A 16,739-nucleotide genomic window follows, 5' to 3' on the forward strand; every position below is an offset into this window, starting at 1 on the left:
ACTTTAATTAGTAGTTTGTATGCATTATATATCCTGGAAAAAATATTTTGAAAAAAATAATTTCCATGGTATTTTGACCCCCCTGCGGTATATTGACCCCCTTACCATAGACCTTAAATTTCAAAAATTCTAGCTATTTTAACTCATTAACATAGTAATAATACTTCAATAAGTAGTTTGTATGCATTTAACATCCTGGAAAAAATATTTTGAACAAAAATAATTTCCATGGTATTTTGACCCCCCTGCGGTATATTGAGCCCCTACTATAGACCTTAAATTTCAAAAATTCTAGCTATTCAAACTCCTTAACATAGTTATAATACTCCAACAAGTAGTTTGTATGTATTTAACATACTGGAAAAGATATTTTGAAAATTTTACTTAGCTATGGTATTTTGGCCCCCCTGCAGTATATTGAACCCCTACCATAGACCTTGAATTTCAAAAATTCTTGCTATTTTAACTCCTTGACATAGTCATAATACTCCAGTAAGTAGTTTGTATGTATATAACATGCTGGAAAAGATATTTTGAAAATTTTACTTAGCCATGGTATTTTGACCCCCCTGCTGTATATTGAACCCCCTACTATAGACCTTGAATTTCAAAAATCCAATCTATTCTAACTCCTTAACATAGTTATAATACTCCAATAAGTAGTTTGTATATATTTAGCATACTGGAAAAGATATTTTGCAAAATTTTATATAGCCATGGTATTTTGACCCCCCTGCGGTATGTGCTACTCATAACCTCAAATTAAAAAAAAATAATAGCCAATAAATTGTAATTTAGATGATCTGCTATACTATTTCTCAAAAACAGGGGGGTTCAATATACCGCAGGGGGGTTCAAAATACCATATGTGAAAAATGACCCTGGGTCAAAATACCATGCGGTATAATGACCCCGGGGTCATTTTACCGCATGGTATTTTGACCCCGGGTTCAATTTTTAGGGGGTTCAAAATACCATATGACACCGGGACGGGACGTATTATGGTATACCGTTGTCCGTCCGTCCGTCGTCCACACTTCGGACAATAACTCAAAAACGCTTTCACCAATTTCCATGAAACTTAAGTGAATTGTTTATATCTATTGACGTAAGCTCTCTTTCGTTTTTTTTTAATTTCAGATTTTAAGTTTTGGATTTATGGGGCTTTATTCATAAAAAAAAAGGGGGATTTTTAACACTTCGGACAATAACTGAAAAAGGCTTTTACCAATGTCCATGAAACTTTGGTAAATTGTTTATATCTATTGACGTAAGCTCACTTTCTTTTTTTTTTAATTTCAGATTTTATGTTTTGGATTTATGGGGCTTTATTCATAAAAAAAGGGGGATTTTTAACACTTCGGACAATAACTCAAAAAGGCTTTTACCAATGTCCATGAAACTTTGGTGAATTGTTTATATCTATTGATGTAAGCTCCCTTTTAATTTTTATGAATTTCAGATTTTAAGTTTTGGATTTATGGGGCTTTATTCATAAAAAAAGGGGGATTTTTAACACTTCTGACAATAACTCAAAAAGGCTTTCACCAATGTCCATGAAACTTTGGTGAATTGTTTATATTTATTGATGTAAACTCCCTTTCAATTTTTATAAATTTCAGATTTCACATTTTCTAGTAATGAATTTTTATGCTTTAAAAAGGGGGAATTTTCCAATAAAAGACAAGTCAAAAGAGCAACGAGCGTATTATGCCCTAAAGCGCAGCCCTTTATTTAATTTGTTGGTTTGCAGATTTTCTACATGAAAAAGTCGGGTCGGTCGATCTGGAAAAAAAAAAAAAAAAAAAAGATCTTTCAAGACATAAAACTGATATGCAAAATAAATATATATATTTCACCTTTCTAATAATATGTTTGTCATTCTATTTTGTCATCATTCTTAAATTTAAGTTTGATTAAATATTTGTAATAAACATCGCATGACATTGTCTAATAATTTCCTGGGGAAAAAAAGGTGCACGGACAAAGACGAAATTAAATCGTCTTTCACAGACAAGAAAAAGGGATTCACGTCAGTAGCTTTGAATTAAAACTTGGTGAATAATAATAAGCACAAAAACTGATAAAGACAAAAATGTAAAAACGTCGTACGAAAATAAGTTTCAACACACGTGTCGAAAACGTGATAGACTCGTCCACTGGAAAAACGAGAATATTGGGTTAAATCGTTGTCACATATTCCCCTTTTTTATATTCAAATGGACGATATTTTTTTATTATCTATGAAAACAAGAAAATTTCAAATGATTTGTTAAAATTCAGTACTTTAACTCGATGTCTTGAACTTCCCACTGTCCACATTTGGACAAGTCTATTTCTATGAGAACACCCATCTTACGGACTGGTGACAAAATTATTTGCGCAAACGACATTTCAAGGTCATTTTATAATTGATTTGTCTATTTTTAGAAACGTTAACTGAAAGTTTCATTTTTTCACAACAGAAAGTCAGTGTCATCACTTCTGTTCGTGATTTACTTTAGTATGCTTTTCATTTCATAAAAAATAAGGATATTTTAATTATTTTCCTTGGAAAATGGATTTGTTAGGGTAGGCAGGAATAAAAAAAGCATGAAAAGTCAATTTTATTTTTATTCTGGGAATCGGTAAAATCGGGTCAGCGGATCCGTAAACCAACAAATTAAAAAATCCTGGCCTAACCATCTAAATGTTAAAATGTATGTATCAATTGTGTACTGTAAATTCAGGAATTATTGGGATGTTTTGATTATTGCAAAAAATTTTGACAGGGTTATAGTCTTAATAATTTAAACTTCCATTTTGAAATTTTTTATATGATCGAATTAGACTGGATTTTTCTCAATATCGCAAAAATTGAAATTGTCATTTTAGTCTAAAATGACAAAATCGCAATAATGAATGCATGCTAAATTTTTTGAATTTACAGTACATGAATGTGAAGAATATAAATAAAAGTTTATGATTTCAGTGAAAACGGATATATTACCAGAGTTACACTACTATGTGGCTGACTGTGATGCTTCAGATGGATCATTTATTGCTGAGCAGTGTGCAGGAACTGTATGCTGGTGTGTTGATGTACAATCTGGTACCTACATTAAGGATACAATGAGGATTGGACGTGCTCAGTGCAATACCTCAGATGGTATGATATTTACTTCCTTTTCAGAGGATTTTGAGTAGTATTGTACTTCCTAGGATCTATAATTGCTTAGTTTTTGGCCAAGTTGACAAAGTCAAAAATTGGCTTAAAGTATGGTTATATGGGTGATAGAGAGACATATTAAGTCAATTTTCAACCAAAAAAAATAAATGAGTTTTTATTGTCGAGTCTGCAACTTTTGTAGCAGAAAGCTCGACATCCCTGGATCATTATCCCTATGTCGAGCTTTCTGCTACAAAAGTTGCAGGCTCGTCAATAAAAACTCATTCATTTTTTTTGCGGCGGTGGCAGTGTTAGCTCACTTCTTGAAAGCTTTATATTTTAGAAGGTAGAAGACCTGGATGCTTCATACTTTGTATATAGATGCCTCATGTTATGAACTTTATGTCAGTCACATGTCCAATGTCCTTGACCTCATTTTCATGGTTCAGTGACTACTTGAAAAAAAAGTTAAGATTTTTTGTAATGTTAAATTCTCTCTTAATATCAGCTATTGGATAACTTTATTTGTTATGTGCGTACCTTGCAAGGTCCTTATGCATGTCAGACAGTTTTCACTTGACCTCGACCTCATTTCATGGATCAGTGAACAAGGTTTAGTTTTGGTGGTCAAGTCTATATCTCAGAAACTATAAGCAATAGGTCTAGTATATTGGGTGTATGGAAGGACTGTAAGGTGTACATGTCCAACTGGCAGGTGTCATCTGACCTTGACCTCATTTTTATGGTCCAGTGGTCAAAGTTAATTGTTTGAGTTTTTGTCTATTTTTCTAATACTTTATGCATTAGGTCAACTATATATATTTGGTTTATGGAAATATTTTATGACCTATATATCTGTTACACAGGTTTTATTTTACCTTGACCTGATTTTCACCGTCCATTGCTAAGTGTTAAGTGTTTGTGTTTTGGTCTGCTTTTCTTAATATATTAGCAATAAGTCAACTTTATTTGTGTATTGAAGAATTGTTAGCTGTACATGTCTGCCTGAAATGGTTCATCTGACCTTGACCTCAATTTCATGGTTCATTGATCAATGTTTCGTTTTCTTGGTTAATGTTGAGTTTATGTGACAGTTGTAATAAAGCTTTATATTTAGGTCTATCAACAGATTAGTAAAGAAGGCGAGACATTTCAGCATGTGCACTCTTGTTAAAATTAACAATTATTATGCTCTAGAAATCAGCAGTAACAATATTTTAAGTAGCAGTTTCCTTCCTTCCATCAATCCATTTATTTATCATTTGAGATTAATTTTATTTATCAAAAGCTTATGAAACATTTTGATTGTAAAAAGACTTCAAGTAGAAATGCCTGAGTCTGAGATTGACTCTAAAGGAGAGGGTTTGAATTTAACTTTGGTCCAATTTTTACCATCTATTCTCTTTTAAAAATATTACTATAAATCTAGGTATTTATAATTGTCAAATGATTCTCTTTCTTTTTAGCTAACAATTTGACAGATTCACATAAACCAGGTATGTAGATATGTGAACACAAAAAACATCAGTCAATTATACAACAAAATAGTTTTAAGGTATAACAAACATTTATCAGAATAAATGCATCAAAAGATCATAAAGAATGAAAATAATGGCTCAATATTTTGACATAGAAGATGTTTGTCTATTTAAGCTATACAGTGAATATTTCTATAAAATGTTACAAGAATGAAAAGAACAAACAATATAGGATTTTTAATTGATTGAGTAGAATAGAAAAAAAACTTTCATTTTTGTCGAGCCTTCAACTTTAGTCGAAAAAGCGAGACTAAGCGATCCTACATTCCGTCGGCGTCGGCGGCGTCAACAAATATTCACTCTGTGGTTAAAGTTTTTGAAATTTTAATAACTTTCTTAAACTATCCTGGATTTCTACCAAACTTTGACAGAGGCTTGTTTATGATCATAAGATAGTATCCAGAAGTGAATTTTGTAAAAATAAAATTCCATTTTTTTCCGTATTTCACTTATAAATGGACTTAGTTTTTTCTGCGGGGAAACATTACATTCACTCTGTGGTTAAAGTTTTTTGAATTTTAATAACTTTCTTCAACTATCCTGGGTTTGTACCAAACTTGGACAGAAGCTTGTTTATGATCATAAGATAGTATCCAGAAGTGAATTTTGTAAAAATAAAATTCCATTTTTTTCCGTATTTCACTTATAAATGGACTTAGTTTTTCTGCGGGGAAACATTACATTCACTCTGTGGTTAAAGTTTTTTGAATTTTAATAACTTTTTTAAACTATCCTGGGTATGTACCAAACTTGGACAGAAGCTTGTTTAGGATCATAAGATAGTATCCAGAAGTAAATTTTGTAAATAAATAAATCTATTTTTTCCATATATTTTGCTTTTAAATGGACTTAGTTTTTCTGCGGGGAACCATTACATTCACTCTGTGGTTAAAGTTTTTAAAATTTTAATAACTTTCTTTTTTCTATCCTGGGTTTGTACCAAACTTGAACAGAAGCTTATTTATGATCATAAGATTGTATCCAGAAGTAAAGTTTGTAAAAAGATTACTCCTTTTTTTCTGTAATTTACTTTTAAATGGACTTAGATTTTCTTACAATCATAAAATAGTAACAAGAGGAATATTTTTATTGATTTTTTTTCTCATTGTTGTTGAGCCTGCGATTTACAGCAAAAATAGGCGAGACACTGGGTTCCGCGGAACCCTTACAAATTTTTTAAGTTAAGCTTTGAAAATAATGCACTGTGGTTGCATTAATAAATGAAGACATCATGTGTGTGTGCTATTTTTAAATTTTTGATTAAGGGCAAAGTTCAATATAGTGAATATATACTACACATTTCACTTAATTTGTCAGTAACAATTTATCTATATTTCTTTTAAAAATATCTTCTTGTTCTCCTATTTTAATCAAATGAACAAGCATTTAAAAAAATCATGATAATATATAAACTTTAATTGGATTTTAACTAGACATGAACAGAGCTTTACATAAAAAAATTTAGGCCCACCTTTATCATTATTTGTTTGATTCTAATTTTCATAGATTTTGTGGTTACCCTTGAACCACAAATTCCCGTGTACAACAAACTACAAATTTTCTATAAGAAAGTATGCAGACTTTGTATGGCAAAACCATGAAATCAAATTTCCAAGAAAATTCAAGTTTTCCTCAGTCTACGAAAACTGGAACTTATGAAAATGAATGAATCCAAAGTTATTATTTTCCCCTAGATGTCTTGGTTTATGACAAATTTGTGTGCATTGATATTGATGCATATTAAACTTTTACTTTTGTTCATATGAACTTTTTTTTTCAGTTTGTTCAAATGGTAACATTCCATCACCCTGCATAGGAGCATGTGGAAAGTCAACCTGTAGGGGAAATCCCAGTGCTATTTGTGTACCTGATCCATGTAATAATTGCTCTATCCATTTCGAAAATGATCAAGGGGAACCAGTTGTTTGTGGAAGTAAGATTTTAGCATTGTTTAGAGACGTACATAGGGATACTGGTATATATATGTAAATGTTATGTAATGCATTTATTAACTAACGAGTATTTTATGATTTGTCGTCAGGAGTTTTCAAACTTCTTTGCTATCAAAACAAAAATGGCAATGTACATGGCACAACTAATTTATTTATTTCTATTTGGCATTAAAAAACAATCTTGCATCAAAATGTTATGCCAGATAGTTAGTTCTTTGGTAAAAAAATTGATAGGATGTTAAAAAGGATAATTTGATGAAATTCTATACTAAATGAAACCCCGTATTTTCATTTATAGTGGATAAATGCAAGAGCCACAAGCCTGATCATTCAGACCACCAGGAGCATGTCGGGGAATTTGCTTGTGGAAATCCTGTCATGAGATATGTTTATAACATATTTACATTTAAATGTGAAAGTTTCTTGTACACCAAGTGTGAAGGTCCGGACGTTTACTTCAGAAGTGTGTTTGATTGTCAAGACCAATGCACAGGTAAATTATAGATTGTTGTGACCAATTGCAATGTACCGGTAAAGGTATGAGATTGTTAGATCCCTTGAACAGGTGAACTATAAGATTCTTAGGACCAATATACAGGTAAATTATTAGATTGTCATCATCAATGTACAGGTAAATTATTAGATTGTTGGACCCATTGAACAGGTAAATTGGTTGTCAGGACTAATGATGAACAGGTAAATTATTAGATTAACAATATACAGGTAAATTGATAAAAAAAAGCTTTCTCACTTTTTACACAGTTAATATTGTTATCCCTTTTCTCTCATGTCTATCTGAGGAAATGTTTTTATATTTCCATTAAAATTATCACATATATCAGTTATTTAACTCAATCTAAAATATTTCATAGATTCTACTTGTCCTCTAATATTTTTATAAACTGCAATGGACAATCTTAATTCTGTCAGAAATGCAGGACTGTTGTAATAGTTTAAGATATTGTTAATTATTGTTCTGTATTTATTATATAATTCTATTATTTTGAATTGATAAGTAATGGACATCCAATCCCATTAAGAAGTATGCTTGTTCATCAAATTACTATTTGTAATATTACAGACACGACATCTCTATGTTAACAGTTTGATTGTCTCTAATTCTTTTGACAGGTTCAATGTGTGAAAATTCGCAACCAAAGACATGTGACAACACATGTGCATCAATGACCTGTCCTTATTTGACTGGTGCCCTGTGTCAGGTTAATCTCTGTACCTGTCAACCAGAATTTTATGATCCAGTTACTATGGAGAAGGTCTCCTGCAATAAAGGTATGTATTCTATATTTTAAATTTAGCTGAATTTACATATATGAGGGGTGAATAAGAGCTTACAGAAAGAGAATAAAAATGGGCAAAATGTGCACACAAAAAAGGGAAGAAAAAGTAGAGATATAAGAAAAAATAGACAAAAAAATAAAGAATACAATATAATGGACAAATTTTATAAAAAGTACTATTTTAAAACAGTTGGTATAAAAAATTTAAGTATAAAGATATGAAGGACCTCTCACTGTCCAGATACTCATATATTTTAATTTTAAATAATCGATTTTGTGCATACTTATTTGACTTTTTTCATCTCAATTATTGAAAAATCCAAAAAGCCATATCAAATACAAGTCATCCTTAATCTTGTTAAATGTAGTTTCATACCATGTTGAAAATAATTCCTAAATGACATGTATTCTTCTGAAGACTTCATAAATGATATTTTGAAAATTTAATATTTTATATTCTCAGTTTATCCAGTTTGTCAGCAACAGAGAAGCTTGGTACATAACTGGATGGTGAAAAGCATTAAGGGTGCTGATAATTCAAAAAGATGGAAGCAGTTACCAGTTTGTGATGAAAAGGGAGATTTTATTCCGCAGCAGTGTTTTAAAAAGTTGTGTTGGTGTGTTGATGGGATAGGAAATACAATCCACAATAGCCAAAAGGTTCTGTCCAATTCCTATCAGTCAATTGATTGTAGTAAGTTAGCAAATTATATTGTTTTAAATAATCTGTAAACGATCAATGGCCATACATGATGAAGTATAGTCAACCTTCTATAATATTTGGTTTCTGGTGGAAATTTGTCTCATTGACAATCTTACCATCTTCTTATTTTCATATGTTCTTCAACCAAATACATACAAGTATTGAGTAATTTATTTGCTTCTGGCCAGTTTTTTAAGTAATATTTTATAGGCATGCAGTTTATTATTCTGAAGTGGTTTGATTTACAGTTTTATGGTAGAGTAGAAGGAGATCAACAACTTAAACTAATTGATTTAAAAAAGAAGATGTGGTATGATTGCCAATGAGACAACTATCCACAAAAGACCAAAATGACACAGACATTAACAACTATAGGTCACCGTATGTCCTTCAACAGTGAGCAAAGCCCATACCGCATAGTCAGCTATAAAAGGCCCAGATGTAGTTGTCAGAAATCCAGTTACAAAATTAAGAACAAATAAGAAGTCTATATATATTTTGTTTTCTTAATACCTTAGCAAAATTAACATTTTTCTCTGAAATTCTAACATTCAAAAACCATTCTAATTCCATTCTTAGATCTATATTTTTTCTCTCATTTATTTTTGCAGTGAAGAATATCACAACAGCAGCAACTATTACATTCAGCTTCTTAGAAGATTATGACATGTATGCTAAAAACAAAGAAGAGAAAGTCAAAAGGTAAACCCAATGGATATAACATTAGTCTGATATTTTGGATGATGTGATCTGTTCAGATTCTGTTGTACTGTCCGATAATCATTTAGAAGATAACTGTATTGTATTTTAAGCTACGACGGCATCAATTGGGGATTTGATGGTCGCAAATTAAGTTTACTGGCGACGCGTTAGTGGAGACAGTAAAGGGGTATTTGCGACCATCAAATCCCCAATTGATGCTGTTGGAGCTTAAAATACAATATTGTTATCACCATTCTAATGAAACTGACAGAAAACAACGTCAAAACATGTATTTAAAATCTGTCATATGCCGTCTGCGCTTGTGCGTACGTCCCATAGCATCAATTGTCAATTGATGCCATGTAAATAAGTGACGTTATCCAATCAAAATGAACGTTACAAACGTTGTTGCATTAGAATTGGTTATTCCTGTTATGGTTTTTATCTCCCTTGCCACAAAATTCGTAATATTTTGTCGTGGAAGTGAGATATAGATGTTGCTTTTTCTGGTGATGTCCACATTAATTGATTTTTTTTTCTCTAGTCAGTTTGATAGGAACAACATGTTATAGATCAATGATATTTTCAGTCAATAGTAAAATATCAAATGTACCATGATTATAATTTAGTACGCCAGACGCATGTTGTGTCTACATAAGACTCATCAATGACGCTCAGATCAAAATATTTATAAAGCCAAATAAGAACAAAGTTGAAGAATAAGCTGCATTGCTTATCATTGCTTATCTGTTTGAATAGTATTTACAGAGTTGTGTATAATATAAACTACTGTAAATTCAGAAATTAATGCGAGGTTTTTATTATAGCGAAAAATGCGAAGTTGTAAACGCAATAATTTAAACTCGCATTTTGAAATATTTTATATGAATTTAACAGGATTTATCTGAAAATCGTAAAAATTAAAATCACATTTAAGTCTAAAATGACAAAATCGCAATAATAAATGCATGCAATAATTTCCGAATTTACAGTATTAAAAACATACATCTCTTTAGGAGGATGAATAGAATCTTTTTTTATCCAGCAACAAATAGACAACATATATTCATTTCTGCCATTAGATCACAATGGCAATTTATTCTCCAGGAAAAATGTTTTACTTAGATATCAAGAAAAATAAATATTTAATAGTATTTCATTTTGTTAAAAAAAAAAAATCATAGATTAGTCTCTTATTTTTAGCAATATACATGTACTTACATTCATGAAATCATATTTTCTGATATATTTTTTTTGTATTTCAGTTTGATTTCTGATGCATTAAGAAAGCTTTCTCCAGACTTTTCAAGAATACTTAAGAGAGTAACAGTAAGTAAGAAATTGATTGACAGATAGTTGATTGCTTAACCGTTAGTAGAAATTATATCATGAAAAATCCAGATATTATAGTAATTAGATTCATTGTTTTAATTAAGAAATAATTCGTCCATGTCATGCTCTATGCTCATTTTAACATGGGTAGGCATTATATTTGTCGATATTTTACACTGAGCGGTAGCGAGGTGTAAAATGTGGTAAAAGATAATGCCTACCCATGTTAAAATGAGCATAGAGCATGACATGAAGGAATTATTTTTCGATTCTAATAGGACAAATGCAGTATTTTTATAGGTCGAAGCGTAAGAAAATACCGTAAAAACATTTGGTTTTTCCCGTTTCCTCCCCGAGGAGTCTGTGCATTACAATTCATAGTTGATAAGTTTAAAAACCACGAGCAGGGTAAATATATGTTGTTTTATAAAATTATATAATAAAAGTTTATGCTAGCTGCTTAAATGGATACATTTTAAAGGATAACGATGGAAATAACGTTTAAATACACAGTATGTTCGTGCGCATGTGTCAAACATATTTTTTATGCTCATTAGAACAAGGCTTACAAAGTTTACAAAGCGTAATAAGGACGTCATATTAGAATCATGATTGCTAACCTGAAAATAGAATTTTAATAAAGCAATGGAAACAAAGAAATAAGATGGGGTCTGAGTAAATAAATAACTGTTATAGTGATTAGTTATTTTGTGGAGAGATAACCAAGAAAGTGCTACAAATGCCTGTTTCCTAAAGAGTATTTCTGCTGAACCCCACAATATCCACTTTTGCCAATTTGGTAGTCCAAATTTCTTGCCCTTTTATTATCCCAATCATCAACTGTGTATAGCTTACCTTATTAACTTTTACTCTGATGACCTTGAGGGATTCCAATTTCTGAGTGTGCTTTCCATTTGTTTAAAAAAAAAACTTTTTCCTTTTATATGCACAAAATGATTGTCACTGGTAGTGATATTATTGATGACTACTACCCGAATTAATTACAAATCATGTTGGAATGTCTCTCTGCAAATTCAAGGTCAAATCTTTGTAGAATAAGATGAAAAAGCAATGGGCATGATGGATAATTTGGTGAGCTTTGTTTGAATACTTGAATATTTTAGAGAGTTTGCTTTTGTCATATATAGATATAAGAAGATGTTGTATGAGTGCCAATTAGACAATGTTTCATCCAAGTCACAATTTGTAAAAGTAAATCATTATAGATTAAAAGTACGGTCTTCAACAGTGAGCCAAGCCAAACAGTTAGCTATAAAGGGGCCAAAAATGACTAGTGTAAAACCATTCAAACTGGAAAACTATCAGTCTAATCTATATAAAGAAGGAGGAAACGAGAACCACATCAACAAACGTCAACCACTGAACATCATATAATTCTTTTACTGTTCAATTCTTTAAATAAATTCATCATTGTTGTTATAGGTACAAAGAGGAAGTATCAAAGTTGGTGTTGAATTAGAAGCAAGTTCCAGTGAGGAATTTCCACAAGTTGCTTCCCATGCTAACCTTTTGGAAAGTCAGGTATAGATGTTTAGAAGAAACACTCATGTGTCAAGTCTCTACCTTTAAAAATCTCATATGAGGCTCTGGTAAGGTTAAAAAAAACTTGATAAAAAAGATGTTTTGTTTTGTCATATTATAAATATTTATCCACTTTTAATATCACAAACTTCACATTTTAAATTTACGTTATAATGCCTAGTACTGTAAATTCATTATAATAATTATTGGATACCATTTTTCGTGGAAATATTAGGTACAGGTTAACAACAAAATTGAAAATGAATGACAAATTTTCTATAGGCTTGTATGCAGACCTGGACAAAACCATGAAATTAGATATACACAAACATACAGGTTTATTCTTTATCCACGAAAATTGGTACCAAGAAAATAAATGAATCCACAGTATATATTTATCTCCTTAAAAGTGGCTTTCATTTGCAATTTAAACAAACTGAAAATATATTTACTATCACCAACTTCATAAAGCTGAATTAGTTGACAATGAAGAATATGGAGTAAAGATTGATATATGCATGATATTTAAATTTTAGAATAAAGAGATGTGATATGATTGCAAATGAGACAACTGTCATCCAAAGTTCAAAGGATGGGTATAAGCCATTACAGGTCTTTAAAGAAAAGCATTTTATTCCATGAACCAAACTAAAATTTACATGCCAATTTTAATTTTCAGATAAGAGATGGTTTTACTGTTGATATGGATGGCAAACTAATGACTGCAAATAAGGAATCTGTAGAAACAACCTTGAACTTTGAACCCCAGGAATCACCAGACAAAGCTACAAAGCTGGATGGTGGAACTATTAGCATGAGGACAATAATAATAATAATAATTGTTGTTTGTGCTGTAATTTGTCTGCTGTTTATAATTATAATGATAGTAAGTAGTTTGTATATCTTTAAGGTGAGATATTTTGCACAGTGGTAAATAATTATAACATAAAGCCTGTTTTGAATTTTTGATGCACTCTGGATATCCTGAAAGTGAATTATGGAGGTCCTGAAATTACTCATATTATTCTGAAATAAAATTATGGAATTATGAAGTATTTCAGGAGGTTCTTTATGATATATGAATATCAAACTCGCAATATTTCAGGTGCTCCTTTAGTACAATAATTTTGACTACATTTTTGCTATGAACTATTTTCATCAGATTAAAAAGAAAAATATGTTGAAATTAACATCAGCAATAACTTGAAATAGTTTGAAATGCAGCATTGATCCCTTATTTTTTAGAGAGAATTATACCCCTTTGAAAAGTCAATTCTTTGAAAATACTTGTTCTAAGTGATCACATACCAGAGTTTCTAATTGATGTTTTTTTTTTTTTAAAACAAACAATTTTATCAGCCTGATATTTTTTTTTCTTTCCCTTTTTACTTTATTAACCTTTTTTTTTAATCTTCAGTGTGCCAAAAGGAGATCATCAAGAAGCAAAGAAGCTGATCTTATGACAGTTGAGGTTAGTCCCAAATGTTTTTTATAGTATCGTTTCTAGGGTGTTTTTTTTCACCATATAAAACAAATGTTTGGCCTTTTTTATGTTTTTTCTATAAAAAAAAAATGGTCAATTCCATAAGACCAACAATGAAGTAACAAATATACACTGAGGTTGTGAATTTGAACCCCCTCTTGCTATGACTTGACTCCAATCTTAATTGACTATAAACTATGATTGTAAGTTTTTCCTATTAAAGGTTAGTGGTTTTCTCTTGGCTCTCAAGCTTCCTCCACTAATAAAAACTGGTTCCACGATATATAGCCCAAAAGTGGTATTTATACACAAACAATCAAATGAATATAAACTGCAAATTTTAGTCAAATCTGGACTGAACATTAGTGATCATTGGAAACATGTGTACAATTTTTTCCTGTACCAACACAGAAATATTGGATTTTGTTATTTTTTCACATGTTTGCTGAAATTATTAAGATTTTAGTGCAATTCTTGTTGGAAAGTATAAGTAATGAGACACCATAACAAAGTTCAATTTTATAAATGCAAGGTTAATATCCATTTAGATATATAAATAGTGGTACTTCTTAAAGTAGGATGGTAGCTCCTGAGTTTTTCGCACTGTATAATTTAAGTTTTGGGATAGCTTTGGAATGGGAGATATATTGCCTTCATAAGTACTTGCTGCATTGATACTTGATGCTTTTTTTTCTTTTTTACAGAATGTCCATCAGCCAAATTCTTGTTATTTTAAAAATGAGGCATGTGATTTGAAAGATGAACAAGGGGGTGACAAAAAGGACGAAAAATCCTGAATTTAGATGCAGAAGATTATATATTGTTTGATGAAATCCAAATTCCATTATTATGTGTTGTGATATGATATTAACTTTTATCATTTGTATAAAAAAAAGGCAAATGTGAGTTGGTGTCAATAAGACTAAACCCCTACTTCACAACAATTATATTTTTATCATGTATTTTATAAATATATAATTCATTTCCAAACTATACAATGATGACAAATTATATAGTTACCTAGAAATAGGAGGTTTCTCTATAATTATATGAGTGTTTAGATGGAACTCCCAAAATGAATTTGGAAATATTTTCAATATATTTAGAAAAAAGGAAATTTGAGAATTGAATTGTTTTTATTGTAAAAAAAATTTAAGGAAAAGTTAGGCTCATATTTCTACAAATGTGAATATTTCAGATGAGTTAAACTTATTCACTACTTAATTTATAGAAACTATTCAGTTTGTGTTTAAACATTCATGAATTATAGAGACACTAGGTATTTATATAATTTCTCATCATTACTATGGATTTTGAGAGACTCTCATTAATTTTCATCCAGCTTCAAAATTCACCCTTTAATTACACATGTAGATAGTTAATATTAAATTCTTTACAGAATAAAAAGACTGATACCAAGTTTACTCATTACATTTAAAACATATATGGTATGAAAATCCTGGATTCCAAAACATTCATATTATAATACCATACCTAATGTATCATGATGCTATGGAAGTCAGAAATAAATTCATTATAATAATCTTCCTCCAGCTCCTTTTGAAAAAGGGAGTTAATTTGGTGTACATTTTTATACTAGACAGTGTTTGTGTATATAGTGTATGTTGTATTTTATTTCAGTGAAAGTTAACTCTTAATATGCACCTTTTAAGAAAGTATTGATTCAAAATTTATATCAGAATACACCTCATCCCTCTTTGTTCATCTTTTCTGGCTCTTACAGATATTTCTGTTAAATATTATATATAATGAGAGAAAAAGTTAGGATAACAATGCTAAAAATTTGTATGAGGTCAAAGTTCAAGCATCATAAAATTTTGATAGATTCCGAAATAGCAATAAGGTCTATGTAAGTTATGTAAGAGTCAAATAGTTTTGCATGTGTTCATGTATCTATTCAAGTGTCTTTTACTACAATATAAGTTCATGTTATACATTTGTACAAGGCATTGTTTTGTTTATTGAATTATATTATCATTTTTTTAATAAATGTTTTTAAATGAAAATTATTGTGTTATGTCAATTTTTTACTATATTACACAATTGCTTTTTCTTTCATTTATAACTTATTTTATGTTTGGGATTAATGATAGATTCCAGTTCAATTATAATTCAAGCTATCAGTATATTTTTATCATTGAATATTTTCTGGAATTTTGCCTCCCCTGCCATGAAAGTCATAGTACTATATTTAACAAGACATTACTTTTCCAGCAAATGTGACTATGAATTTACAAATAATCACAATATTATCCCCATTTTCATTGAGGAAAACAAAATATTATGTAAAACCTTCAGTGCCAGTCATTCGCACCTAACCTTGACCTCATTTTCATGTTTCATGGGTCAGGTGTAGATTCTAATAACTATTTAAGGTAAATAGTATTGGCAGTACCATTGTTATTGCACCAGATGCATTTTGACAATTGTCTGTTGATTTATGTTCAAGGCCAAAATATTTGGATACTCAAAAGGACTTAACATATAAACAAAGCTAGACAAGAAATCAGAGCCTTGGATGAGGGAGATATATTCCTATATTTAGAACGATTTCTTGCAAGATTTTTTAAAATTTAATAGCAAATTGTACTAAAAATGTCCATATTTTCATGTCAGTACTGAAATACTGGCAAATGAGCTGTTGGAATCGTAGCTGTAATCTAAAACTCATACAGTTAGAACGTCTGAAGTCCATAACTTTAAAGTCGAATCTCAAAGAAGCTATACTGTGGCAGAGGATCTCTTTTTGGTATAAGCATACTAGTTGACTGCTGATAACATATTTAAATATGGAATGTGTTGTATTTGAACCCAAATTAAATCCTTTACTGTTTGAACAATTAATCCATTGCCGTTAACCGGGCCAATCTCGATAATTCAGGTTAAAAGCAAAAACCAAATATAGTGTTAATATAAAGGTTCGAAAATGTGGTATGATTACTAATGAGACAACTCTCCACCAGACAGATACAAAGCACAATACACAAAGTACAGATCTGAGAATACTTAGTTATAGATTG

General features: G+C 30.5%; 1 protein-coding gene across 7 annotated transcripts in view; it reads left to right on the plus strand.

The window, feature by feature from the left end:
- Positions 1–15,701, plus strand: part of LOC134708427 (papilin-like) — a 170,289-nt gene extending 154,588 nt beyond the window's left edge. For 5 of the 7 annotated variants that reach the window (XM_063568937.1, XM_063568940.1, XM_063568935.1 and 2 more), the window contains 12 exons: positions 2,972–3,148; positions 4,615–4,644; positions 6,467–6,619; positions 6,937–7,131; positions 7,770–7,928; positions 8,400–8,630; positions 9,251–9,341; positions 10,607–10,670; positions 12,117–12,215; positions 12,895–13,101; positions 13,633–13,686; positions 14,403–15,700. In XM_063568937.1, the coding sequence (XP_063425007.1) occupies positions 2,972–3,148; positions 4,615–4,644; positions 6,467–6,619; positions 6,937–7,131; positions 7,770–7,928; positions 8,400–8,630; positions 9,251–9,341; positions 10,607–10,670; positions 12,117–12,215; positions 12,895–13,101; positions 13,633–13,686; positions 14,403–14,495 (1,553 nt within the window). In that variant the 3' untranslated portion in view covers positions 14,496–15,700. Of the gene's footprint in view, positions 1–2,971; positions 3,149–4,614; positions 4,645–6,466; positions 6,620–6,936; positions 7,132–7,769; positions 7,929–8,399; positions 8,631–9,250; positions 9,342–10,606; positions 10,671–12,116; positions 12,216–12,894; positions 13,102–13,632; positions 13,687–14,402 lie in introns of all 7 variants that reach the window. The other 2 variants (XM_063568941.1, XM_063568942.1) reach the window with 2 other exon arrangements.
- Positions 15,702–16,739: the final 1,038 nt, after the last annotated feature.

Source organism: Mytilus trossulus, chromosome 2, assembly GCF_036588685.1.
Source record: "Mytilus trossulus isolate FHL-02 chromosome 2, PNRI_Mtr1.1.1.hap1, whole genome shotgun sequence".
NCBI lineage: Eukaryota > Metazoa > Mollusca > Bivalvia > Mytilida > Mytilidae > Mytilus > Mytilus trossulus.